Source organism: Budorcas taxicolor, chromosome 11 (genome assembly GCF_023091745.1).
Source record: "Budorcas taxicolor isolate Tak-1 chromosome 11, Takin1.1, whole genome shotgun sequence".
NCBI classification, from domain to species: domain Eukaryota; kingdom Metazoa; phylum Chordata; class Mammalia; order Artiodactyla; family Bovidae; genus Budorcas; species Budorcas taxicolor.
In genome coordinates this window covers 60,025,642-60,053,556 of record NC_068920.1, presented here as the reverse complement: position 1 = coordinate 60,053,556, position 27,915 = coordinate 60,025,642, and the positions used below count along the sequence as shown (strand labels likewise).

Below are 27,915 nucleotides of genomic sequence, written 5' to 3'. Positions count from 1 at the left end.
AGACACTGTTCCATTTTATTTATAATAGTAGGAAACTGGAAACAACTTTTTTGTCCAACAACAGGAAATGGGTTTTAAAAAACATCATCAAACCGCAATTTAAAACAAAGCTATGAGCAACCATTAACAACATGTTGTGAATGTAGTTAATGACATGAAAAGAGCTAACTGTGTATTTACTGTCTACTATCCAGACGTCTTCTATGAGAAACCTGATGGTTTTCTCTCTTCAAACTCCTATACCTCTTCATCCATCCTTACTCAGTCTAACCTTGCTTCCTATTTTATTGAGAATATGCAATCACTCAGAACAGACCTCTGCAACCTACTACCATAACATCTGTCCACCAGCTGGCATCTCTGTCATATACACTCCTCCTGTTTCAATGGCTGGAACCATCTTGGTGGAGACCAACCCTTCACATTAGACACCACATGCTGTCCCTCCGCACTGTCCACGGAAGAGTTGCACTTTACTGTAATGACACAAGGGAGCGCTCTACACCAGGAATCTTGTAAACCACTCCAAATCAAGTCTTGAATAGTCTTGAATAGGGATAGACAGACACAAGCACTCTTCATCCATACAAAGCTACAGAAGAAAAAACAAAAACACATTAGCTGGGGATTTCCCTGGTGGTCCAGTGGTTAAGATCCTGGGCTTCCAATGCAGGAGGCATGGGTTTGATCCCTGGTTGGGGAACTAAGATCCCATATGCCATGCAGTGTGGACAAAAAGACCAAGACAAAACAAAACATTATCAGTTGGTAAAAATTATGAACTTAGCCACACACCCCACCTCTAAAGCTATTAAAAAACAAAAAACAAAAAACTAACCTAAACTAACAAAGTAAGAGTCCAATATAGTCAAGATGCTCCTGACGAACAACATTAGAAAAAATTATCAAACTATGTGGTGTGGTGCTCAATCACGGTACACTCACTGCAACTTCGTGGACTGTAGCCCACCAGACTTCCCTGTAAATGGAAGTTTCCAGGCAAGAATACTGGAGCAGGTTGCCATTTCCTACTCCAGGGCATCCTCCCAACCAGCGATCAAGCCCACATCTTGTGTCTCCTGCACTGACAGCAGATTCTCTATCAAACTATATCAAAATCCAGTAAAGCTCCAGTAATTAAAGCAGTAGAGTATTAGAGAAACAGACAAAAGGAGCAGACAGAGATCCCAGAAACAGACCTTCATTTGAAGAAACTCAATACACAACACAGGGGCTATTACAAATCAGTGGGGGAAAGCAGTCTTTTCAGTTGAATGGTTCTGGGAACTGGTTCTCCATATGGGGGAAAAAAAAGAAAATAAAGTCTTTATCATACCTTGTTAAAAAAAAAATCAATTAGCCTTAATTCTTCCATTTTCCCTACACCTATAGCCACTCTCTTTTTCCTGAAATCAGTCCAATATACAAATACTGACAAAAGAGATTAACAGCATTTCACTAAAGCTGAAGCTCAAAAGCTAGTAAGCATAGGAAAGATGTACAACTTTATGAAAATAAAGCTATGTGACACCATTTCTACATCCAGTAAATTGGTCAAAAATTTTAAATCCTGACAATTAAAGCATTGCTGAAGGTCAGTTCAGTTCAGTCGCTCAGTCATGTCTGACTGTTGGAGACCCCATGAACCGCAGCACGCCAGGCCTCCCTGTCCATCACCAACTCCCGGTGTCCACTCAAACTCATGTCCACTGAGTTGGTGATGCCATCCAACCATCTCATCCTCTGTCATCCCTTCTCCTCCTGCTCTCAATCTTTCCCAGCATCAGGGTCTTTTCAAATTAGTCAGATCTATGCCTCAGGTGGCCAAAGTATTGGAGTTTCAGCTTCAGTCCTTCCAATGAACACCCAGGACTGATCTCCTTTAGGATGGACTGGTTGGATCTCCTTGCAGTCCAAGGGACTCTCAAGAGTCTTCTCCAACACCACAGTTCAAAAGCATCAACTTTTCGGCGCTCAGCTTTCTTTACAGTCCAACTCTCAAATCCATACATGACTACTGGAAAAACCATAGCCTTGACTAGATGGACCTTTGTTGGCAAAATAATATCTCTGCTTTTCAATATGCTGTCTAGGTTGGTCATAACTTTCCTTCCAAGGAATAAGCGTCTTTTAATTTCATGGTTGCAATCACCATCTGTGGTGATTTTGGAGCCCCAAAAGACAGAATCTGCCACTGTTTCCCCATCTATTTCCTGTGAAGTGATGGGACCAGATGCCATGATCTTAAGTTTTCTGAATGCTGAGCTTTAAGCCAACTTTTTCACTCTCCTCTTTCACTTTCATCAAGAGGCTCTTTAGTTCTTCTTCACTTTCTGCCATAAGGGTGGTGTCATCTGCATATCTGAGGTTATTGATATTTCTCCTGGCAATCTTGATTCCAGCTTGTGCTTCTTCCAGCCCAGCGTTTCTCATGATGTACTCTGCATAGAAGTTAAATAAGCACACTGACAATATATAGCCTTGACATACTCCTTTTCCTATTTGGAACCAGTCTGTTGTTCCAAGTCCAGTTCTAACTGTTGCTTCCTGACCTGCATATAGGTTTCTCAAGAGGCAGGTCAGGTGGTCTAGTATTCCCATCTCTTTCAGAATTTTACAGTTTATTGTGATCCACACAGTCAAAGGCTTTGGCGCAGTCAATAAAGCAGAGGTAGATGTTTTTCTGGAACTCTCTTGCTTTTTCAATGATCCAGCGGATGTTGGCAATTTGATCTCTGGTTCTTCTGTTTTTCTAAAACCAGCTTGAACATCTGGAAAGTCACAGTTCACGTATCGATGAAGCCTGGCTTGGAGAATTTTGAGCATTACTTTACTAGCGTGTGAGATGAGTGCAATTGTGCGGTAGTTTGAACATTCTTTGGCATTGCCCTTCTTTGGGATTGGAATGAAAACTGACCTTTTCCAGTCCTGTGGCCACTGCTGAGTTTTCCAAATTTGCTGGCATATTGAGTGCAGCACTTTCACAGCATCATCTTTTAGGATTCGAAATAGCTCAACTGGAATTCCATCACCTCCACTAGCTTTGTTCGTAGCGATGCTTCCTAAGGCCCACTTAATTTTGCACTCCAGGATGTCTGGCTCTAGGTGAGTGATCACACCATCATGATTATCTGGGTCATGAAGATCTTTTTTGTACAGTTCTTCTGTGTATTCCTGCCACCTCTTCTTAATATCTTTTGCTTCTGTCAGGTCCATACCATTTCTGAAGGTGGAGTAATGGAATTTCTTTTACACAGTTGGTGGAAATAAAAACTGTAAGAACTACTTTAGAAAAGACTGGCATTATCCTAAGTTTATTATTTTTTTAATTGGAAAAAAATTGCTTTACAATGTTGTATTGGTTTCTGCTGTACCACAATATAAATCAGGCATAAGTATACAGATTATCTTAAGTTTTAAGATGATACAACAATTCTATTTCCTGATTCATACTCAGGACAACTCACACACATTTCCATCAGAAGACAGGTAAAACACTTATTTATAATGAGTTTGTATTTTAAAAATTGAAAATAACCTCAATGTCCATCAACACTAGAATGTCTAAATAACTTGTAATATATTCATAGAAAAAAATGCTATACAAGAGTACAAATGAATGACAGCTGCATGCATATACATGAATGAATCTTAGAAGCATAATGATGAGTAAAAATAGCAAGTCACTAATAAATATCAAATATGATACTGTTTAAAATAATATCCAAACCCAAGCATAATATTCAGTTAACCTTACACGTTTGGTAAATCTACAAAGAATAAAACAAGAGAATAAAAATACAAAAAGATAGTGACAAATCCAGAGTGGGAAGACAGAGACCCACATATATATCTATTTATATCTATCAAATATTGTATAATTTTTTTAAGTGAGCAAGAAAAAGACTTCTATTTGAGAAAATATTATGTTCCCATGCCAATTTCTAGAGACATTTCAGAGGGGGAAAAAAAATGTTAAATTTCAATTTTACCTTCTTCATCTATTTTATTTTCATGATGACTTCCTTTCAGGATCCAAAATCTAATATAGAGGGAAAAAAAATTCACAATCATTTTCATGTACTATCTAATTCAGGTACGTCATCATACTCTTGTAATTTTCCTTTTTTTTTCTTTTTGTAATTTTCTAAAGATTCCTACACCATTAATCCTAGTAATCACCTAATAATATTTACTAAAAGGGGAATTGGAAAATGAATTCTACATACATCATTTTTTCCATATATGCTTCATGGTAATAAACAACCAAATATTTGCTATAATTTCTAATTCCAGGATAACTCTTCCTATTTCAAAACTAAAAACATAAGGAACTTTGACTTTCCAGAAATAAGGACCTTTGACTTTCCAATATTTGCATATGCTCAAGGGAGTTTTTATTGCAAGATTAAACAGTTTGGTTTCAAAAGAATCTTTTCGGAGAGTGTTGTGCCTATGTTCTCCTCTAGGAGTTTTATAGTTTCGGGTCTTATGTTTAGATCTTTAATCCATTTTGAGTTTATTTTTGTGTGTGGTGTTAGAAAGTGATTTAGTTTCACTCTTTTACAAGTGGTGGACCAGTTTTCCCAGCACCACTTGTTAAAGAGATTGCACATCCCAGAATACTGGAAATAAAAGCAAAAATAAATAAATGGGATCTAATTAAAATTAAAAGCTTCTGCACAACAAAGGAAACTATAAGCAAGGTGAAAAGACAGCCTTCAGAATGGGAGAAAATTATAGCAAATGAAGCAACTGACAAACAACTAATCTCAAAAATATACAAGCAACTTATGCAGCTCAATTCCAGAAAAATAAATGACCCAATCAAAAAATGGGCCAAAGAACTAAATAGACATTTCTCCAAAGAAGACATACAGATGGCTAACAAACACATGAAAAGATGCTCAACATCACTCATTATCAGAGAAATGCAAATCAAGACCACAATGAGGTACCATTTCACACCAGTCAGAATGGCTGCGATTCAAAAGTCCGCAAGCAATAAATGCTGGAGAGGGTGTGGAGGAAAGGGAAACCTCTTACACTGTTGGTGGGAATGCAAACTAGTACAGCCACTATGGAGAACAGTGTGGAGATTCCTTAAAAAATTGCAGATAGAACTGCCTTATGACCCAGCAATCCCACTGCTGGGCATACACACTGAGGAAACCAGAATTGAAAGAGACATGTGTACCCCAATGTTCATCGCAGCACTGTTTATAATAGCCAGGACATGGAAGCAACCTAGACGTCCATCGGCAGATGAATGGATAAGAAAGCTGTGGTACATATACACAATGGAATATCACTCAGCCATTAAAAAGAATACATTTGAATCAGTTCTAATGAGATGGATGAAACTGGAGCCGATTATACAGAGTGAAGTAAGCCAGAAAGAAAAACACCAATACAGTATACTAACACATATATATGGAATTTAGAAAGATGGTAAGGATAACCCTGTATGCGAGACAGCAAAAGAGACACAGATATATAGAATGGACTTTTGGACTCTGAGGGAGAGGGCGAGGGTGGGATGATTTGGGAGAATGGCATTGAAACATGTATACTATCACGTAAGAAACGAATCGCCAGTCTATGTTCTATACAGGATGCAGGATGCTTGGGGCTGGTACACGGGGATGATCCAGAGAGATGATATGGGGTGGGAGGTGGGAGCGGGGTTCAGGATTGGGAACTCATGTACATCCGTGGCGGATTCATGTCAATGTATGGCAAAACCAATACAGTGTTGTAAAGTAAAATAAAGTAAAAATTAGAAAATAAAAGAAAAAAAAAACAAAAGAGAATCTTTTCTTTTCACTCACATTTCAATTTAATTTTGAAGAGATCAGGTCCAACTCACACATGGAAATGAAAGGACATAAACAACTATTATTTTTCAACTATCTTTTCTTACAATCTGAAAGAGCTTTTGAAGAAAACTTTGAAATAATCATTTGAGTATGCTTTGAGGTAACTCTAAAATATTTATCAACCAATGATCCTTAACTTTCCTTCTAAGAGTGTATCAGGAGTACTATTTCTCCTATCTGCTTTGTTTTCCATTGGCTGACATAGCTACTGAAGTCGCTAAATACACTGAAGTTTTTAAGAACATTTCAATTTATACCAGCAACAAGTATAAATTTTCCTTTAAGCTACAAGGGAAAACATACAAATGAGTAATAATTTTCTATACTGAAGTAAGTTGTCGTAATATAACCCATATGCTAACCCATGAAGCACTCTGCTTAAATAAGTGTCTTTTTAAATTCCCACCCTTAGGTTCAAATGTATTCTTTAAAAAAGAAAAACAAAAATTAAAATTGTACTTACTTTAGCCAACAGTTCTTGTGTTTCATCAGTCAATGGAGCATGTGAAAACTTGCAATATTCTCCCTGATAACATTTTGCTCCTGTATGGTAAAACTTGCAAGGATATTCATGTAACTCAAGTGTTAAGGAAGAGAAAAATTTTAATCCTGCTAAAATAACTTATTATTAACCTAATAACTTTATTTTTCCTTCATGAAGTTCTTTTCTACTAGTGGAAACATTAAATTCTCTATGTAAAATATGAGATGACAAGACTTCCCTGGTGGTCCACTGGCTGAGACTCAGCACTCCTGACGCAGGGGTCCCGGGTTCGATCCCTCGTCAGGGAACTAAAGCCCACATGCTAAAGATCCCACGTGCTGCAACTAAGATCCAGGACAGCCAAATAAATTAATGAATTAAAAATAAAAAGATCCATTCTTAACAAAATAAAGCACGAGACAATAAATTATTAACTGGGTTATAAGAAAATTAACTTTAGGATGATTATACACATGAAGTTTATTGGCTATCACAGGACAAATTTCTCCCTCGTAATCATTCTTAAACCACAGGTATGTTTCACTAAGACAAAAGAGATGTGCATTTTAAATACTTAGAGAAATTTGACTATTTTTAAAGCATTCTTTTGGGGTGAGGGAATTAAAGTCAGTAACAATAATGTGTCTTGCAAATCTGGATCCTTGTTAGACTTGTTTAAAATGGGATCCATATACACAACTCCGATATTATTTCCCAGGAAAAATTTCTCAAGTTAGGGTTTGAGATTCCTCATATTGAATGACTTAAAGGAAAACAACTTTCGTGGTGACCAAATGTGCAGTTGTCCTAAAATGTTATGTTCCATGTTTTCATAGCATGTCTAGACCATTTATACTCAAGAGTTAGGGTTACTCTTCAATTAAGGGACAATTAATCTCTATACAGCACAGAGTATAACAGAAAAGAAGTACTCCCAAACTATGCAATTCCTGCCTCTTTTATGAAGCAGATTTCATGAATACAGATTCAATTCAGGGATGTCACAGCAGAAATTCTGAGAAAGTATTCCTGGGACCTAAAATGTAAGGTCTCAAGACCCTGTTATACTACCCAGTTAGAGAGGATGTACATTTGAGAGAATTTCTAATCTGTGAACAATTTAATCACTTTAATACCGAGTTGAGCTTAGATAATATAATTTCACCATGGTTAAAACATTTGTTTCATTCAAAATTTTACATTCATGTAAACATTTATGAAAAGTAAATTTACTGTATCTTGTGATAAAGGATATTATGCAAATAAAGGCAGTTTTCCCCTCTGGTACAATATCCTTGTACATAAAACTTACACATTTCCTTTTTCTTCTCTATCTCTGCATCATGATCAAATTTACATTGGTCTCCCTGGGCCAAAGGAAGAAACAAGGGAAAGCTATTATTTCTCACAGTTAAGCCATTACAATTCCTACTTAATTCTGGATAAGCAAATGATTCCAGAAGAAAACAAAGTCTTAGTTAGAAGCAGTATAGTCTGCTTTTTAAAGAGCTATTATAACTGCATCGTATTACATATTTTGGCTTGCAGTTTGTCAAGTCCTTAACATTTTTAACACAAAGCATTGAAAAAAAACTATCTGTTTTCAGAGACAAAACAAGGTACAAAAATTTCATGGTCTAAAGTATTAAAATCACATAGACTCTGTTCTCTTATTACTGTGGAATTACATTACTACTTTTTAACTACAAAAGAATATTTCAGTAAAATTTTCTACTTGAAACCTTTCCAGAAGAAAACAGTTCTAAAATTATACAGGTATGCTTTTGGAGTGTCTAACAGAAACAGAAGCTGGTTTTAGAGCATTTTTGCTATACCTTACATCTTAATGTATTTTTGCTTATACTATACCTTAATACACTTCCTTTCAAGAAAGTATTTACAAATTTGCTTTCCCTGGCGTTGCACTGTATGTTGGTTGATGAACCCCTGACTCATTCTCACAGGCTGCTGCTGCTCTTTAGATTTCCCATTCTATGAAGACAAAAACAGAAAACTAAATGTGAAAAATGAGATTAAACATTTGATTCCATTGTACAAAATTATCTTAAACCACCTTTTAAAACATTAAAAAGTAACTCTTCTGAATTGCCCTTCAGGTAAGACTTGGATTTTTGTATATCATTTGAAACAAATGAATGACTGTAGTTTTGGTATCATTCCACCACTGAACATTAGTGTTTGTGCAATCTGAATTTTTATTGTATCTTGACTGCATGCTAACTGTGTCCGGCTCTTTGCAACCCCATGGACTGAAGCCTGTGAGGCTCCTCTGTCCATGAAATTCTTCAGGCAAGAATCCTGGAGTGGGCTGCCATTTCTTCCTTCAGGGGACCTTCCCAACCCCAGGGATCGAACCTGCGTTTCCTGCAGCTCCTGAATTGGTAGGTGGATTCTTTACCTACCAATTCTTTCTTACTGCACCACCTGAGATTATATCATACTTGCCCTCACTTAAAAAATTTAAAAATTTTTAAAAAGTAAGTTCCACTCATTGTGATAAACAGTGAAGTCTAAGAACAAGGCTCTTTAGAACACTGGGGACAAACCTCAAAAATCAAAAGGTAAACCAACCACAAGTAGCGTAATCTTTCATTTCAACGACAGGCTCATTAGGTGTGAGCTGAGTAGACTGATGAGCTCAAATTAGTAAACATAATTAGAAACAGACCCTCCAAGATGGTGATAAAGGTAAGAAAACAAAACGGGACTTTCACATAAAAATGAAAGGGGAATTTTATTACAGGTCTTTAGAAACATAAATCACTTTCAGTGTGTTAACTTGTGGTACAACTTACAGCATCTACATATGGTATTCCCACATACAGTCTTAGGAATTCCACAGGTACAAAGAAGGGAGCTGACTGCACACTTATGTGAGCTGCTCTGTAATAATGTCAAAATTCCACTCGGCACTCTCAAAATCATGTGCCTAACAAGTATGCCAGTTTTAACTCTCGGTTTTATTTGATCATGTGATTGAATTCTAACAAACATGTTTACAATTTGTTTCTCATGTAGAAGAGCTGTCAGTTATGGTGGAATAATCACTTGAGTCAATCTAAACCAAAGGAAAGGGAACACTGCCTGAGTGCAGCCCTGCCTGGCCCTGGGTGACTACAGCCCTAAACCCTATGGCTTCACAGTCGCCTTTTGTAAAACAAATTTTATATAAATACATTTCAGTCCATAATATATGGTGTTTCTAATATTTTACCAAGCCCTAACTCTTGTCTCCTGAACCAAGCTTAACAAATGGCTGCCATCCAGCTTAGAAGCCCTCAGAAAAGTAGAGTCCAGAAGAGTCACTTACTGCTCTACTGTGATTACATCTGCAGACCAAGGAAGAAGAACTTCTAGAAAGCAAAATCAAAATACCAGAGGGGATGGGGGGGGTCTGGTATCTGGAAGGGGGTGTCTCAAAAATATTCACTTTTAATTTCCAGAGGGAGTCAAAAACCAATAGACCAATGGCCGTTAGAATGCCCTCACAGCTATCTAGGGACTTTCCTGGCAGTCCAGTGGTCTGGGCTTCCCAGGTGGCCTGGTGGTGAAGAATCCACCTGTCAGTGTAGGAGACACAGAGATGTGGGTTCGATCCCTGGGTCGGGAAGATCCCCTGGAGGAGGAAATGGCACCCACTCCAGTGTTTCTGCCTGGGAAATCCCATGGACAGAGGAGCCTGGCGGGCTACAGTCCACGGGGCTGCAAAGAGCTGGGCGTGACTTAGCATGCACGCACCCGTGGCTGTCTTCTCTTCTCCTTGCTTCCCACATCTGTTTTTTCACAGTCATCGACAGCACAGCACTCAGAAATCAGGGGGCTTGTGCGTATGTATTCAGGGGCAGCAGGTACGACACTAAGGTTTGAGTGTGAGGAAGGGAGCCTAACAGGGAGAAGGGAGCATGTGGGGAGCCTGCTGGGGGTAAAGGAGGCCCCCCTGAGGTGTGAGATGCAGTGCCTTCCGACACACGTGGATTCTCATACCTGGTCCTGTGAGCCACTGCTCCTCAGGGAAGCATTTCCTTTGTCTCCAGGGCCAGGACACTTTCGCTTCATTTTCTTCTTTTTACCATTCTTGTGAACAGCTTTAAGGTTTTTATTTTTTTGCTTAACAGCTAAAAACAACAACAACAAAAATTTAACTTAAAGACAATATAAAACAACAACAGCAGTTTACTCTTACGAGGGATATTCTGTAATAATGCAGGAAAAGTTCTCCACTATTCAAAAAGTAAAAAGTGGGATGATGTGGACCTGTCCTTCCAACAGCTCTGGGATTAATATACTCTGGATCCCAAATTCATTCCTTGTGAAAATATATAAGGCACTGCCAGGAAAAAAGCAAGATAATTAACGAAATCATTCTTGCGAGCCACCAGCCCAGATTCTTTCAAAGTGCGATGGATCTCATCAAGAATTGCTATAGTGCTGCAATAGTAAAAGCTTCAAAGGACCTCATATATGGCTGTCAGATTATTCACTGAAAACATTTTATATAGATTAAGTTGATCTACAGATCCATTTAAAATAGAAAAACATTTCAACAGGGAAAAAAATGAGAGGATTGAGAATTTTACTTACAATTGTCCCTTATTGTCATATCTATGGCTTAATTTTATTTTAGTAATCTCAAAGAATATATTCCTGGGAGACTTCCCTGGTGGTCCAATGGTTAAGAGTCTGCCTTGCAATGTGGGGAACATGGGTTTGACCCTTGGTCATGGAACTAAGATCCCACATGCCATGAAGCAACTAACACTTGATGCAGCCAAACATAAATATTTATAAAAAGGAACATATTCCCAAGTTTAGTCTCATACACTATTATCCCAATCTATTCTTCTTCAAAGGAAAGTAACCAGAAAAGGTATTTCCTGTCCTTCACATACGCTGAAGCCAGGGATTTAGCATTCTCCCTTGCAAAGTTGTCATGTCCTTTAAAAATTTTATTTATATGGCCTTACTAGGTCTGAGTTGTGTACACGGGATTTTTAGGTGCCACATATAGGATCTAGTTCCCTGACCAGGGATCGAACCTGGGCACCCTGTATTGGGAGTTCAGAGTCTTAGCTACTGAACCACCAGGGGAGTCCCAAAGTGGTCATCCTTTGAAAACTCTGCTGCACCCGCCACTCCTCTTGCAAACTGAGCATCTGTACACCAAGTGACCAGCTCACATTTGATGTCAAGATCCAAGAAAATCTGGTCTTACCATGAGATAAAATGCAGACCCCACCCCCACCTCCATCCATGGACAGTGGTGACTACTCCTCCAGGTAACTTTAAATGATCAAGCAGTTTGACTCTTACCTTTCGTGGTCTCCTTTGCTGTCTCTTTCTTCACAGATCCTTCAGGACACAGTAGGGACTGAGTAACACTTGCCATCTCTTTAGCTTGTATGTACTGCTGAAGCTCCTTAGCGAAATTATCTTCTGGCTCCTGATTGCAGATGTCATCGTCACTATATGCATCGTAGTCCTTACTTCTTGATTTCCTATGTTGCAAATTCTTCAGAGATGTAGAGCTTCCAGAGTGCCTAAACTAAGTAAAAATTAAATTTTCTAATTTAAAAACCTAGCATGATTTGAAACAATCTGATCATGAAGGAGAAATAAAGACTGGCTGTGAACTGATCATTGTTGAAGTTGACTGATGAGAACACAAGGATTTCATGTGCTAGTCTTGCCACTTCGATGTATATGAAATCTTCCGGAATTAAAAAAAACAAAAACACGTGCATCCACACTTAAAAGATGCTTTGAGGGAAGACTATCTGTTCACTGTGTGTACTTTACTAGATTGAAAGACTAAAGCCCCACAACTTAATTATTTGCTATAAAAGAAGTACAGTAATATAGTCCACATTTTATTTCTCCCTTTGCATCGACCATCTTTTTAGGTTTAATTCAGTAACCTGTCATCGAGAGTTGGAAATCCACCTCACCAGCTACCAGAGTCTGCTTCCTCCCTTAGCTTGGAGCATTGCTGGCAGGGGATGCAGCAGCAATGGCGACAGGAAACTGCCAAGCCGCCCAAGCAGCAGACGCCTTCCAGCACTTGGCGCAGAAACACTCCCAAGTACGGGTTACAGGTGTCTGTACTTCGAGACACCAGGGCTAATCGAGAGTTATTATTACAACCGGTACGGACAATACATTTCAATTAAGCAGTTTATCTGTAAAGGGCCCAGTTGTCTAGTTCAGTTGCTCAGTCGTGTCTGACTCTTTGCAACACCAAGGACTGCAGCACGCCAGGCTTTCCTGTCCATCACCAACTCCCGGAGCTTGCTTAAACTCATGTCCATCAGATCGGCGATGTCATCCAAGCATCTCATCCTCTGTGGTCCCCTTCTCCTTCTGTCTTCAATCCTGCTCAGCATCACCATGTTTTTCAACGAGTCAGCTCTGCGTCAAGTGGCCAAAGTACTGGACTTTCACCTTCAGGATCAGTCCTTTCAATGAATATTCAGGACTGATTTCCTTTAGGATGGACTGCTTGGATCTCCTTGCAGTCCAAGGGACTCTCAAGAGTCTTCTCCAACACCACAGTTTAAAAGCATCAATTCTTCAGCGTTCAGCTTTCTTTATGGTCTAACACTCACATCCATACATGACCACTGGGAAGACCATAGCTTTGACTAGACGGAACTTTGTTGGCAAAGTAACGACTCTGCTTTTTAATATGCTGTCTAGGTTTGTCGTAACTTCTTAAAAGAGCAAGTGTCTTTTAATTTCATGGCTGCAGTCACCATCTGCACTGATTTTAGAGCCCAAGAAAATAAAGTCTCTCACTGTTTCCATTGTTTCCCATTTATTTGCCATGAAGTGATGAGACTGGATGCCACATCTTTGTTTTCGGAATGGTGAGTTTTAAGCCAGTTTTTTCACTTTCACCAGGAGGCTCTTTAGTTCCTCTTCTCTTTCTGCCGTAAGGGTGGTGTCATCTGCATATCTGAGGTTATTGGTATTTCTCCCAGCAAACTTGATTCCAGCTTGTGTTTCACCAGCCCAGCATTTCACATGATGTACTCTGCATACAAGTTAAATAAGCAGGGTGACAATATACAGCCTTGACGTACTCTTTTCCTGATTTGGAACCAGTGCATTGTTCCATGTTTGGTTCTGTTGGTTCTTGACCTGCACACAGATTTCTGAGGAGGCAGGTCAGGTGGTCTGGTATTCCCATCTCTTCACAGTTTATTGTGATCCACACAGTCAAAGGCATTGGCATAGTCAATAAAGCAGAAATAGATGTTTTTCTGAAATTCTCCTGCATTTTCTATGCTCCAGTGGATGTTGGCAATTTGATCTCTGGTTCCTCTGCCTTTTCTCAAGCCAGCTCGAACATTTGGAAATTCACAGTTCACATATGGTTGAAGCCTGGCTTGGAGAATTTTGAGCATTACTTTGCTAGAGTGTGAGATGAGTACAATTGCTTGGTAGTTTGAATATTCTTTGGCATTGCCTTTCTTTGGAATTGGAATGAAAACTGACCTTTTCCAGTCCTGCGGCCACTGCTGAGTTTTCCAAATTTGCTGGCATACTGAGGGCAGCACTTTCACAGCACCATCTTTTTGGATTTGAACTAGTTCAACTGGAATGCCATCACCTCCACTAGCTTTGTTCATAGTGATGCTTCCTCAGGCCCACTTGACTTCACATTCCAGGATGTCTGGCTCTAGGTGAGTGATCACACCATCATGATTATCTGGGTCATGAAGATCTTTTTTGTATAGTTCTTCTGTGTATTCTTGCCACCTCTTCTTATTACCTTCTGCTTCTGTTAGGTCCATACCATTTCTGACCTTTATCGAGCCCATCTTTACATGAAATGTTCCCTTGATACCTCTAATTTTCTTGAAGAGATCTCTAGTCTTTCCCATTCTATTGGTTTCCTCTATTTCTTTGCACTGATCATTGATGAAGGCTTTCTTATCTCTCCTTGCTATTCTTTGGAACTCTGCATTCAGATGGGTATCTCTCTCCTTTTCTCCTTTGCCTTTTACTTTTCTTTTTTTCTCAGCTATTTGTAAGGTCTCAGGCAACCATTTTGCCTTTTTTTGCATTTCTTCTACTTGGAGATGGTCTTGATCACAGCCTCCTATACTTGTCACAAACCTCCGTCCATAGTTCATCAGGCATTCTGTCTATCAGATCTAGTCCCTTAAATCTATTCCTCACTTCCACTGTGTAATCATTAGGGATTTGATTTAGGTCATACATGAATGGTCTAGTGGTTTTCCTTACTTTCTTCAATTAAAGTCTGAATTTGGCAATAAGGAGTTCATGATCTGAGCCACAGTCAGTTCCTGGTCTTGTTTTTGCTGACTGTATAGAGCTTCTCCATCTTTGGCTGCAAAGAATATAATCAATCTGATTTCAGTATTGACCATCTGGTGATGTCCATGTGTAGAGTCTTCTCTTGTTTGTTGGAAGTGGGTGTTTGCTATGACCAGTGCATTGTCTTGGCAAGTCTCTGTTAGCCTTTGCCCTGCTTTATTTTGTACTCTAAGGCCAAACTTGCCTGTTACTCCAGGTATCTCTCGACTTCTTACTTTTGCATTCCAGTCCTCTATGATGAAAGGACATCTTTTTGGGTGTTAGTTCTAGAAGGTCTTGTAGGTCTTCATAGAGCCATTCAACTTCAGCTTCTTTGGCATTAGAGGTTGGGGCATAGACTTGAATTACTGTGATATTGAATGGTTTGCCTTGGAAACTAACAGATATCATTCTGTCGTTTTTAAGATTGCAAGTTTATCACAATAAACTGTGGAAAATTCTGAAAGACATGGGAATACCAGATCACCTGACCTGCCTCTTGAGAGATCTGTATGCAGGTCCGGAAGCAACAGTTAGAACTAGACATGGAACAACAGACGGGGTCTAAATAGGGAAAGGAGTACATCAAGGCTGTATACTGTCACCCTGCTTATTTAACTTATATGCAGAGTACATCATAAGAGACGCTGGGCTGGAGGAAGCACAAGTTGGAATCAAGATTGCCGGGAGAAATATCAATCACCTCAGATATGCAGATGACACGACCCTTACGGCAGAAAGTGAAGAAGAACTAAAGAACCTCTTGATGAAAGTGAAAGAGGAGAGTGAAAACGTTGGCTTAAAGCTCAACATTCAGAAAACTAAGATCACGGCATCCAGTCCCATCACGTCACGGCAAAGAGATGGGCAAATAGTGGCTATTTTTTGGGGCTCCAAAATCACTGCAGATGGTGACTGCAGCCATGAAATTAAAAGACACTCCTTGAAAGAAAAGTTACGATAAACCTAGACAGCATATTAAAAAGCAGAGACATTACTCTGCCAACAAAGGTCCATCTAGTCAAAGCTATGGTTTTTCCAGTGGTCATGTATGGATGTGAGAGTTGGACTATAAAGAAAGCTGAGCGCTCAAGAATGGACACTTTTGAACTGTGGTGCTGGAGAAGACTCTTTAGAGACTGCAAGGAGATCCAAGCAGTCCATCCTAAAGGAAATCAATCCTGACTATTCACTGGAAGGACTGAGGTTGAAGCTGAAACTCCAGTACTTTGGCCACCGTATGGGAAGAGCGGACTCATTTGAAAAGACCCTGATACTGGGAAAGATTGAAGGCGGGAGAAGGAGATGACAGAAGATGAGATGATTGGATGGCATCACTGACTCAATGGGCATGAGTTTGAGTAAAGTCTGGGAGCTGGTGATGGACAGGGCAGCCTGGCATGCTGCAGCCCATGGGATCACACAGAGTCGGATGTGACTGAGCCACCATACTGAACTGCATTTTGGACTCTTCTGTCGACTATAAGGGCTACTCCATTTCTTCTAAGGGATTCTTGCCCACAGTACTAGTTATAATGGTCATCTGAAATAAATTTGCCAAATTCACTCTTGCCATTTCCTGTGTGACCACTTCCAATTTACTTTGATTCATGGACCTAACATTCCAGGTTCCTATGCAATATTGTTCTTTAAAGCATCAGACTTTACTTCCGTCACCAGTCACATCCACAACTGGGCGTTGTTTTTGCTTTGGCTCTGTCACCTCATTCTTTCTAGAGTTATTTCTCCACTGATCTCCAGTAGCATACTGGGCACCTACCAACCTGGGGAGTTCCTCTTTTGGTGTCTTTTTTGCCTTTTCGTACTGTTCATGGGGTTCTCAAGGCAAGAATACTGAAGTGGCTTGCCAGTCCCTTCTCCAGTCGACCATGTTTTGTCAGAACTCTCCACCATGACCCGTCTGTCTTGGGTGGCCCCACACGGCATGGCTCATAGTTTCATTGAGTTAGACAAGGCTGTGGTCCATGTGATCAGTTTGGATAGTTTTCTGTGACTGTGGTTTTCATTTCTGTCTGCCCTCTGATGGAGAAGGACAAGAGGCTTGTGGGAGCTTCCTGATGGGAGAGACTGACTGTGGGGGAATCTGGGTCTTGTTCTGATGGGCGGGGCCATGCTCAGTACATCTTTAATCCAAATTTCTGCTGATGGGTGGGGCTGTGAGGATAACTACGTTTACCTTGGTTTCAGCCTTTCACATTATTTAGCAGGCATAGGGAGAACCAAAAAAATCATTCAAGTGCAACAGTGCATATGAAGTTTAGCACAACCATGGGATTCTATTCAGTGCATCTGAATCAAAACATTACAAGGATCCAGATGAATGATATCACATGTCCCCTCACCACACCCCCACCCCACAAGACCCACAGGCCTGCAATCCTGAAGCTGACCCTTTTCACTACAAGCAGTAACAAAAGTGACTTACTTGTATTAAATGAAGAGATGAGACGACTTGGTAACATTATAAAGCCAATACGATCATCAGCTATGCTGCTTTATTAGACATTAGAGAGAGTAAAAGTGTTGTCGCTCAGTCGTGTTTGACTCTTTGCCACCCCCTGGACTGTAGCCCAATGTACTCCTCTGCCCGTGGGATCCTCCAGGCAAAAACACTGGAGTGGGTTGCCAAGCCCTCCTCCACAGGGTCTTCTTGACCCATGGATTGAACCAACGTTTCTTATATATCTCTGGCATTCACAGGCAGGTTCTTTACCATCTGAGCCCCCAGGGAAGCCCATACATTAGAGAAGCATTTCTAATTGACATTCTTTTCAGAGGGCACTGAGAAATACAATATATTAACACAATGATTGCTTAAATATGTCCTCATGCAGCTGCTATAAACTCATTGCTCTGATGTCTGTTGTTCTCTATATAACTTCAAAACTATAAGAACACAATATTACAACTTATCCCCCTTTCATAAGAAAGTCTGAAGTATTTGTCTCCTCTTTTAAGTGAAAGATTTTCTTGCACTTGATTCAGAATGGTTTATAGAACTAGTATGGTCTCCTGAAATTCCACAGAAATAAAAGTACAGAAATGTGGAAATAGTCTCAAAAGAATGTGTGCATAGGAAGTGGGGGAAATGAAGTACAGTTTGTCAGGAAGGAATTAAGAAGGGCTCAACAAATTCCTGGCAAATTTTTGACAAACATAAAGCAAGCTATAATTTGGAGCTTAGGTTGCAGTGTGAGAAATAGGGCTATAAAGGAGAATGAATTAAAATGCTACATAAAAAAAACAAAAACAAAGCTACTGTAACAAATTATCTCTGACCACCCCCTCTCAACCCAGAATATAACCAAACAAAAATTTACCCCATGCCAAAAAGAGGGTTATTCTCTAAAGAAATTTATTAAAATGTCTGATAAAGGCCAAGTCTTCTTGTACAAGTACTAAGAGCCCAGAATGAAATCCTTCACATTCTGACATGTGGGAACAACTTCCATCAGAAAAACACTCCATCCTCTATTCTATATCAGGGGTTCATAACCTGCTGTCCGGAGATGCATGCCCCTCTCCTGCCTGCCCCTGGCCAAGGCTCTATGGACAGAACGATAGAATTCAATGGACTTGGATGAGAATAAAAATCACATGTTAATTTTCATCAACCTCTAAAGTGACATTTAGCATTTTCTTCTGTTTTGAACACTGGCCGCAACCACAGTAGTATCAGCAGTAGCTGCAACTGTCACAGACAGAAATCACAGGGACTTTTCATGTTATACTTACTGCAGACCTCAAAGTATGTTATGTTTTATGGTCATCACTTTGCCAACATAATATTTAGACCTACAACACAGTAATGAGACCTACAGCTGGATCTAATTATTTAGTGCATCAACAAAGAATATACTACTCTTACCTCATGTCTTACTATTTTGATAACTGTGTTTCAATAAAATCAACTTCCATTACAACCCAATGTATTTTATTTTATTCACTTAAAAACATTATTCTGAGAAGGGGCCCAAGAGCTTTGCCAGACTGCCAAAGGGGATACATGGCACATGAGGAGTAGTTCTTCAACTACTATGCTGCTGGATGGAGAAGGTGATGGCACCCCACTCCAGTACTCTTGCCTGGAAAACCCCATGGACAGAGGAGCCTGGAAGGCTGCAGTCCATGGGGTCGCGAAGAGTCGGACACGACTGAGTGATTTCACTTTCACTTTTCACTTGCAGGCATTGGAGAAGGAAATGGCAACACACTCCAGTGTTCTTGCCTGGAGAATCCCAGGGATGGGGGAGCCTGGTGGGCTGCCGTCTATGGGGTTGCACAGCGTTGGACACGACTGAAGCGACTTAGCAGCAGCAGCAGCATGCTGCTGGAAACCTACAGATGCACAGAGCCCACTCAAGTATCAAGCGCCCAATCAGGCTTCCCATTGAGAAGAAATGCCTATGGAGACCCACCAGCAGATCAGCAAAGGACTTTCATCAACTCCCCAGGCCTTTCTTAATTCAAAGGACATAAAGAAAAACAAAAGCAGGGCTTCCCTGGTGGCTCAGTGGTAAAGACAACGCAGGAGACACAGGGTGAAGCCCTGATCCGGGAAGATCCTACATGCGGAAGAGCAAGCAGGCCCGCAGCCACAACTGCTGAGCCTGTGCTCTAGAACCCATGCCCTGCAACAGAAGCCACTGCAACGAGAAACCTGACAGCAAAACAAAACAGACCTAGAGAATAAAACAAAAAAGCAGGACAAAGAGAAAACCTGACCCAGAAGAAGAAATACAATTCAAGGGAAAGAAAAGAACACACAAATTTTAAACAAATACACAAAGATATCAACATGGTATATATATTTTTAATGCTAGAAAGTTATAACTAGACAGCAGAACAAGAAAGAACTCTTGAATCATTAAATTATGACTCATGAAATGTAGATAAACAGAAAGAGGAAGTTTTTTAGAATATAAAGATAAAACACAAAGAATAAAAATAAAACACATTCCTTGTGCATGAAGGGTATGAATAGTTTCACCAAATACTTAAGGACAATGAATGAGAAGATTCATAGTCTCTAACAATACCGGGAATAAAGATAAGAATGTAAAAGCTCCCAGAACAGGATGCTTACCAAGTGACTAGAACCAGACTGGCAAGACTCACATTGGCGACATAGTAGCAGAAGAGAACAGGGCAAATACCCTCAAGCCTAAGTCTATTTCAGCCAAAATACCTATCAGCTATGAGGATAAAGTCAGTATTTTCAGAAATGTTTACAAGAACTCAAAAGCTTTATCCCATGCATTCCTATATAATAGAACATGTCAGCTAAATGAAAATAAGTTAGAAATAGTGCTAAAAAAAAAAAAAAGATGTAATTTACAAAAGCCTCATCAGACACCCAGCATTAAATCTAACAAAAGGTATGTAAGATATCTACAAAGAAAATTATAAAACACTGCTAAGACAATTAAAAGAGGGCCTAAAGACTGGACAATCCAATATTCTAAAGATGTCAATTCTCTCCCAAATGACCTACAGTTCCAATGCATTCCCAAGTGAGAGTCCCACAAGGGTTTTCTGTGGAACTTGACAAACTATTTCTAAAATTTATATGGAAATATGAAGGGCTAAGAATAGCCAAGACAGTTAAAGAAGAAAAACGTGAGATGACTTACTTGTTTGATATCCAAACTCATTATCATTAAGTTGTACTAATTAATACAATGAGGTCTTAAGGGGAGGGGTAGACACATAAACCAGTGGATGAGAACAGAGACTCTAGAAATGGATCCATCAGAACACAAACACTTTCCAAACACCTGATTTTTGACAACAGTGACACTGAAGATTCATGGGAAAAGAACCACCTTTTCCCCCAATGAACGGTGTTGAAACAACTGGGTAGGATAATGGAAAAAAAAGTAATCCAAAATTTGTCCCCTCTACCTCATAGTAAACACAAAAATCAATTGTGGGTGATTATAAACTTAAATGTAAAGGAAAAACAGCAAAACTTTTAGATGGCACTGTATGGAAATATTTTTATTATCTCAGGATATGTAAATAAAACACATAGAGCATTAACTATGAAAAAAAGATTAACAGACTTGAAAACATTAAAATCATTAACCTTTTATCAAAAATTGCTATTAACTTGGCAAAAAAGCTACAAAATGAGCTGATACCTGCAACACATAAATCCACACGGGGGAAAAAAAATCCCCTATATCCGGAATAAAGAAAAAAGAAAAAAAGGTAAAAAGACTTAAACTGGCACACAAAAAAGGGAAATCTAAATTGGACAAATATGAAAAGATGCTCCATCTTAATAGTAATCAATAAAATGCAAACTAAACGACAATGAAAGTATCTCACCAGATGGCAAAACTTAAGAAAGTGTGGAGATATCTCTGTAGAAATACAGACTGTCATTACACCGCCTTTGGGAATAAAAATCAGTAGAACGACTTTGGAATACAGCTTGGCATCATGATAAAGAGAAAGATGCTTATCCTCTAAGACCCAGCGATTCTACTCCAAAGGAACTGCAGAGGAGATGTGCAGCAGGATACCACTGAGACGTAGCAGCACTGATCACAACCTCCAAAGCTGGAAGTGAGGCCAAATGTCTACCAATGCCAGCACCTAGTATACTCAATAATGGAATGCTATGTGGTTAAGAAAATGAACAAATAAGAATACATCACTTGTGTGCACTATGCATATTCTATAAGTATACATTATGCATACCATGAGTCTTAAAAATGTAATGTTAAGAAAAAGGAGACAAAAGGACAACAACAACACTATTCTACCAAGTGCAAAAATAGCCACGAGAAAACGACACTCTTAAGGAGGACAGCATTAGTAGGAAAACTGCAAACAAGCAAGTGATTCGTGCACAAGTTGGGACAGTAGTCGTCTCTGGAAGGAAAAAAAGGAACACGACCGAGAAAAGGAGAGCTGCACAGTGTTTACTTGAGTTCTTTTTTTAATTAGCTGTGATACACTTATGTTTTATACACTTGTAAGCAAAGAGCCTGGCCTGAAGTAAGCCTACTTACAAATAATCTAGGTGTCTACATTCTCATAGTATTGTTTCTGAGAAACTCCTTAAGATAACCATAGATGGTTGTATCTGCCTGTATCCTGTATGGGGTTCTATATGTACTGGGGAACTTTAAGTGGGCACAAAGGACTGGGGCTTATGTGATTAATATTAAAATTTTTTTAAAGTAGTGTTATTTACTTATTTCGGCTGTGCTGGGTCTTCATTGCTGCGCGCAGGCTTTCTCTAGTTGCAGCGAGGTGGGGGGCGGGGAGGGGGTTCTCTGCAGCGTATGGGCTTCTCACGTCAGTGGCTTCTCTCATCAGAGCACAGGCTTCAGCAGCTGCGGCTTGTGGGCTCTAGAGCGTGGGTGCAGTAGCAGCGGTGCACAAGTCAGTTTTGTTGTGCTGTGCTGTGCTGTGTCTTTGTTGCTACGCGGGCCTTTCTCTAGTTTCAGGCTTCGCAGCGCAGTGGCTCCTGTTGCGGAGCAGGGGCTCCAGCAGCTGTGGCCCACAGGCTCAGTAGCTGCAGCGCCGGGCTCTATAGCACAGGCTCAACAGTTGTAGAGCACAACCTTAGTTGCTCTGCAGCACATGGAATCTTCCTTGAGGAGGGATCGAACCTGTGCCCCTGCCTTGGTGGGTGGATTCTTATCCATTGCACCACCAAGGAAGTTAAAAAAAAATTTTTTTTAAGTATTAAAAACGTCTGGGAAATTCACGCTATCATTTCTCAGTTTTAACCAGGGCTCTTGTCTACAGCAGCCATATATGCCCCAAAGGGCAAAAGAAGTTATGTCCCTGGGTAGCTGAGAGGCCTTCTGAGACGAAGATGCTGTACTTTCCACCCTGAATCCTTTTATAAAGCTGACTATAACAGTATTATATTAAAGGCCATGTGTGTCTTGCAGATCTCACTGCCAATTTGAACTCATTCTTTTGTAGTGTGTTAAAGTTCACAATAACAAAGGTTCCAAAAGAGAAAAAGCAAGACAGAAGCAGATGTTGGCTTTGCTGTGGGTTGGCTGTGTCCTCCCCAAATTGAAGTCCTAACCCCCCAGTACCTTAGAACATGACCACATTTGGAAATAGGGTCATAATATGTACAATTAGTTAAGATGAGGTCATTAGGATAGGCTTTAATCCAATATGTCTAGTGTCCTTATAAAAGGGGGGAATTTAGACACAGACCTATTCACACAGGGAGAATGCCTTTCGGAGCATGAAGGTAAAAATGAAGATGATGCTTCTGGAAGCCAAGCCACGGGGGACCAAAGGCCAGCAGCAAGCCAACCAGGAGCTAGGAGAGAGGCATGGAGCCGACCCTTCCTCACGGCCTTATGAAGGAGCCAACCCTCCTAACAGCTTGCTCTTGGACTGCCAGCCTCAAGAACCACAAGACAATAAACTTCGGTTGTTTAAGTCACCACTCAGTATGTGGTACTTTGTTACGGCAGTCCTAGCAAGCTAATACAATCTTTAAGCTGTAAGTCACTAAGGCTAGCTAAGGTAGCAAATCAAAACTTTAATTTGAAAAGAAAGAAGTTTTTGAAATTGTTTACAACCACTTCAGAGATAACCAGTTCATGTTAAATGACAAAAAAGTTCTTAAACAATTAATTTTTTAAAAAGCATCAACAGGTTTCCTTTGATATAAGTAACCTGGTCTCAAATGCTGACTAAAATGAGACAAACAGACTCTCTATTTAATTTCTCACACCCCTTCCTATCTGTTTTTTTCAAGACACCAGCTTATTCTTACTTTTTTGGGAATTTGCTCACATTCCAGTTTTACTTTCCATTTTATTTTCTCTTCTTGTGTTTCTTCAACTTCTGTATCATCTATTTCACCACCGATTCTGTAGCAAAAATATCAAATAACACAAAAGGGTTTTCAACCTGAAAGGGGTTCATACCACAGCATTAATATCCACTGCTCTGGTTTACCTTCAACTTGCCCTCAAAGAAATTCCAAAATCAGATTCTACTCCAAATATTTCAGAGAAATGTACAAAATTATGATAAACAGTAAATGTCAACATATGTTTATGAGTAAACTGCAAAGCTGAAACTTCAAATTACATAACCTTAATAGTCAACTATTAGCAGCTATATGAATCATCTATTCGTTCAACAAATACTGAGAATCCGCCATATACCAGGCTCTGGGTCTTAAATCCTGGGATATAACAATGAAAAAGACCTTGTTCCCACTTTCTGATAACTTTCTATCTACTTGGGAGAAAGAAAGAAAGAAATTTCTGTATGGGGTGATAAGAACTGGTGTATATATGAGGAACATTTTAAATCTAAGATATGGGGACCAAAGGTTTTCTGAACCTAAAAGATACGTAAAAATAGAAAACAAAGAGGAATATCAGGGAGAAAAATATTTCAGGTAGAATTCAGGGTGCCTTCTGAGGTCAGAAGGGAGCCAAACTTATATTCAAGTGGGAAGATCAAAAAGGAATGTTGTTGGGACTTCCCCAGCGGTCTGGTGGTTAAGACTCTGTTTTCAATGCAGTTTGATCCCTAGCGGGGGAACTATGATCCCATATGCCGCATGGTGCAGCTAAGAATATATTTTTTAAAAAAAGAAAGAAAAGTTGTCTCAGATGACTACTAGAGGATATTCCAACAAAACTAAAAACGAACCTAAGAAAGATGAAAATGGGAACTATAAGAAACAAAGAGGCCAATAAAATATACAGCTAACCCTAATTAATGGTAGATGCTGTGGACACAGGGTGGAGAAGGAAATGGCAACCCACTCCAGTATTCCTGCCTGGAGAACTCCATGGACAGAGGAGACTAGTGGTTGCAAGCAATCAGACACGACTGAGCGACTCACACACACATAGACACAGGGGGCTGAAGACAAGGAGTGACTACATGACGAAAGCTTAAGATCTGAGTCACACGCAAGACAAGGGCAAGGACTAGACAACTTCAGAAGAACAGGCTGCGAGTGGAAACTGCTGCCAGCACAGGACTGAACAGTGACTCTGCACTTCTTTCAGTTACAGGAGAAACTGGGACGTTACATCCAATCCAATCCAACAGCTACTACACTCATCCGTCCTGCGTCAGAGCTTCCGTCACATCTATCAGAAGAGGGACCAAGGCCATTGTTACGAGAGCCAATAAACCTAATACTGTGGACTGGCACTGGTCTAGTTTCCAGTCATGAACTGTCTTATATAGGAAGCAAGCGTTCCTTAGACAGAGCAATAATGACGACAGCAACAGTAACAGTAGCATCTGACATGCTTTATGCCTACTCTGTGCCAGGCGCTGTTCCATGCACATTAGACACACCACAACAGCCCTCCACATACATGCTATTGTTAAAAAGCCCATTTTATAGATGAGAAAACTGAATACAGAATGTTTACAAAACATGTCAGAAATCTAGCAGAGCGAAACTGAGATTTGAGTTCAGGCAGGCAGAGCCAACTTCCCATTCAAAGTACCTACTAGGGCCTTCCTGGCAGTCCAGTGGTTAAGACTTCACACTGCCTCTGTGGGGGGGGTGGGGGGGGTGGGCAAGGGTTCCATGCCTGGTATGGCCGAGGAATTAAGATCTCGAATGTCACTTGGCCAAAAGAAAAAAAAAAGGCAATTAAAATATTTACTAGCAGTAGGAGTGTTAGTCACTCAGTCAGGCCTGGCTCTTTGCGACCCCATAGTCTGTAGCTCGCCAGGCTCCTCTGTCTATGGGGTTCTCCAGGCAAAAATACCAGAGTGGGTAGCCATTCCAGCCATTCCCTTCTCCAGGGGATCTTCCCGACCCAAGGACTGAACACAGGTCTCCTGCACTGCAGGCAGATTTTTTACCATGTGAGCCACCAAGGAAGCCCCAAATATCTACTAGACAAAATCTTATATCCAAAACTGAACTCTTGATCCAATCACCCTACAATCTTAAACAGCAACTCTAGCCTAATGATACAAACCAAAAACCTTGAAGTCGATCTTAACTCCTCTCTCATATTCCCCATCCAGTCTTCAAAATACATCCTTACCTGATCACTTAAAAAAAAAAAAAATCTAGCCATGTGCTCTTTATTGAGCTTCGTCCCAATTGCTCAGTAGTAAAGAATTCATCTGACAATGCAGGAGACACCAGGTTCAATCCCTGGGTCAAGGAAGATCCTGGAAGAGGAAATGGCAACCCACTCCAGTATTCTTGCCTGGAAAATTCCATGGACAGTGGAGCCTGGCGGGCTATAGTCCACGGGGTTTCAAAGAGTTGGACACAACTGAGCGACTGAACATGCACTTTAAAAACATTTATTTTTAATTATTTTTGGCTTTGCTGCGTCTTCCTTGCTACATAGCATATACTTTCTCTAGTTTTGGAGCTCTGGGATCTCACTGCAGTGACTTCTCTTGCTGCAGGACACAAAGGCTTCAGTAATTGTGGTGCACAGATAGTTGCTCTGGGGCATGTGGGATCTTCCCTGACCAGGGATTGAACCAGTTTCCCAGACATTACAAGGCAGACTCCTAACCACTGGATCACTAGAGAAGCCCCAGACTTGACCACTTCTTGCTACTAACCCTAACTACTAGCGGCCACTACAGTCTACTCTCAACCACCAGATGGTCCCGCTAATGTGTAAGTCTCAGCTAAAAACCCTCCAATACTTACCTTTCACCTCACTCAAGGTAAAAGCCAAAGTCCTTATTATGGTAACTGCAAGTCCCTACACAATCTGCCCCTTCCCTTCCGGCCCCATTCCAATACCTGTCAGGCTCTTCTCTTCCAGTCCCACCATTCTTCCTCTCCACTGCAGCTGTCTTTCTGGCCACTTCGTTCCCATCACAGCAAGTCTACTCCAGCTCAAGACCTTCACATGGAATATTCTTCCCACTAGATAATCAACCTCTCTCGCCTCCTTCGAGCCCCTACTCAAATATTCCTCATCAATGTTACTAGTAAACGTTCCTTACCTACCTTCTTTAAAAGATCTACGTCTTCCCTACCATCCCATCCTCCCTTACCCACTACCCAGCTTTCACTTTCTCCACGGCAGTCTCAGCACCTCTTTAAACATAAGGGAAATAATACACCGCAATGTAGTTCGCTGCTTTATTATGGTCTTTAGGCTTTTTCAATGTAAATCGGGAGACTAAAGGCAGATTACTCGCTGTTTATCCTTCACGACTCATCTTTTCTACCGACGAGCACTCAGCACGTGCAGTGAGAACAACAAATGATCTCTGTCCTCCAGGAGCTGACGGTCTGGAAGACAAATGCTACAGGGGCCGCAGGCGGGCTCCCTCCCAGCCAGAGCGACCTGGGCGCAGAGAAAAGGGAGCATACTGAACCTCCCCCGCCCCCACCCCGCTCGCCGCCTGAACCCCGCCGCTCCCCGGGCCTCTGGCCGCGGCGGTCTACGAACCGGGACCCAACCCCGGCTTCTAACTCCTGCCCCCGAATGACCTCTGGACGCCGGACCTCACGGCGCCGCCCCCGCGGACTCCCTAAGCAACTAAGGCGGAACCCGGCTGCAGTCCCTGCGTTCAAAGCATGAAAAGACTAGCGGTCACCTTTGGTCAGAATCCGTGGCGGACTTCTTGCCAAGAGCCGGGTTTGGCGGCTTGGAGAAAAGGTTCTCAAAATCCATCTTTCTCATCGGCGCCGGCGCCGCCGAGCTACCAAGAAACAAGCCCCGTGCAAGGAGTTCCCACGCGACGCTGCTCGCCGCCCGTAGGTCACACTGCGCATGCGCCGTTCAGTCCTTGCGCTGCGCAAATCGGCGCTCTCCCCGCCCCGCCGCTCTGCGCAGGCGCTGTGCTAATTCTATTCAGTGACATGTACCAACACTTTTTGAATACGTTATCTCGAATCGTTAGTAGAATTTTAAAAACTCAGTCCTGAGACTCTACTTTGGTCTAAACTGTTCGACCGAAGTCACAGTGTTTCTAAGGAATGATACCAATTATGCGTGCGCGCTCTTCAGTTCAGTCGCTCAGTTGTGTCCAACTCTTTGCGACTCCATCGACTGCAGCGCTAGGCCTCCCTGTCCCTCACCAACTCCCGGAGTTTACTCAAACTCATGTCCATTGAGTCGGTGAAGCCATCCAACCGTCTCATCCTCCGTAGTCCCCTTCTCCTCCCGCCTTCAGTCTTTCCCAGCCTCAGGGTCTTTTCAAACCAGTCAGTTCTTCCCGTCAGGT

General features: G+C 40.9%; 1 protein-coding gene across 1 annotated transcript; it reads right to left on the bottom strand.

Moving 5' to 3' along the window:
• Positions 1–27,418, bottom strand: ZC3H8 (zinc finger CCCH-type containing 8). The gene is made up of 9 exons (XM_052648918.1): positions 27,286–27,418; positions 23,492–23,588; positions 11,695–11,926; positions 10,369–10,499; positions 8,233–8,355; positions 7,619–7,730; positions 6,343–6,452; positions 3,993–4,042; positions 1–592 (listed from the first exon to the last, which is right to left on the bottom strand). Exons 1-8 carry the CDS (start codon positions 27,369–27,371, stop codon positions 4,013–4,015), a joined length of 921 nt encoding a protein of 306 aa, XP_052504878.1. The 5' UTR covers positions 27,372–27,418; the 3' UTR covers positions 1–592; positions 3,993–4,012.
• Between the last annotated feature and the right edge of the window lie 497 nt (positions 27,419–27,915).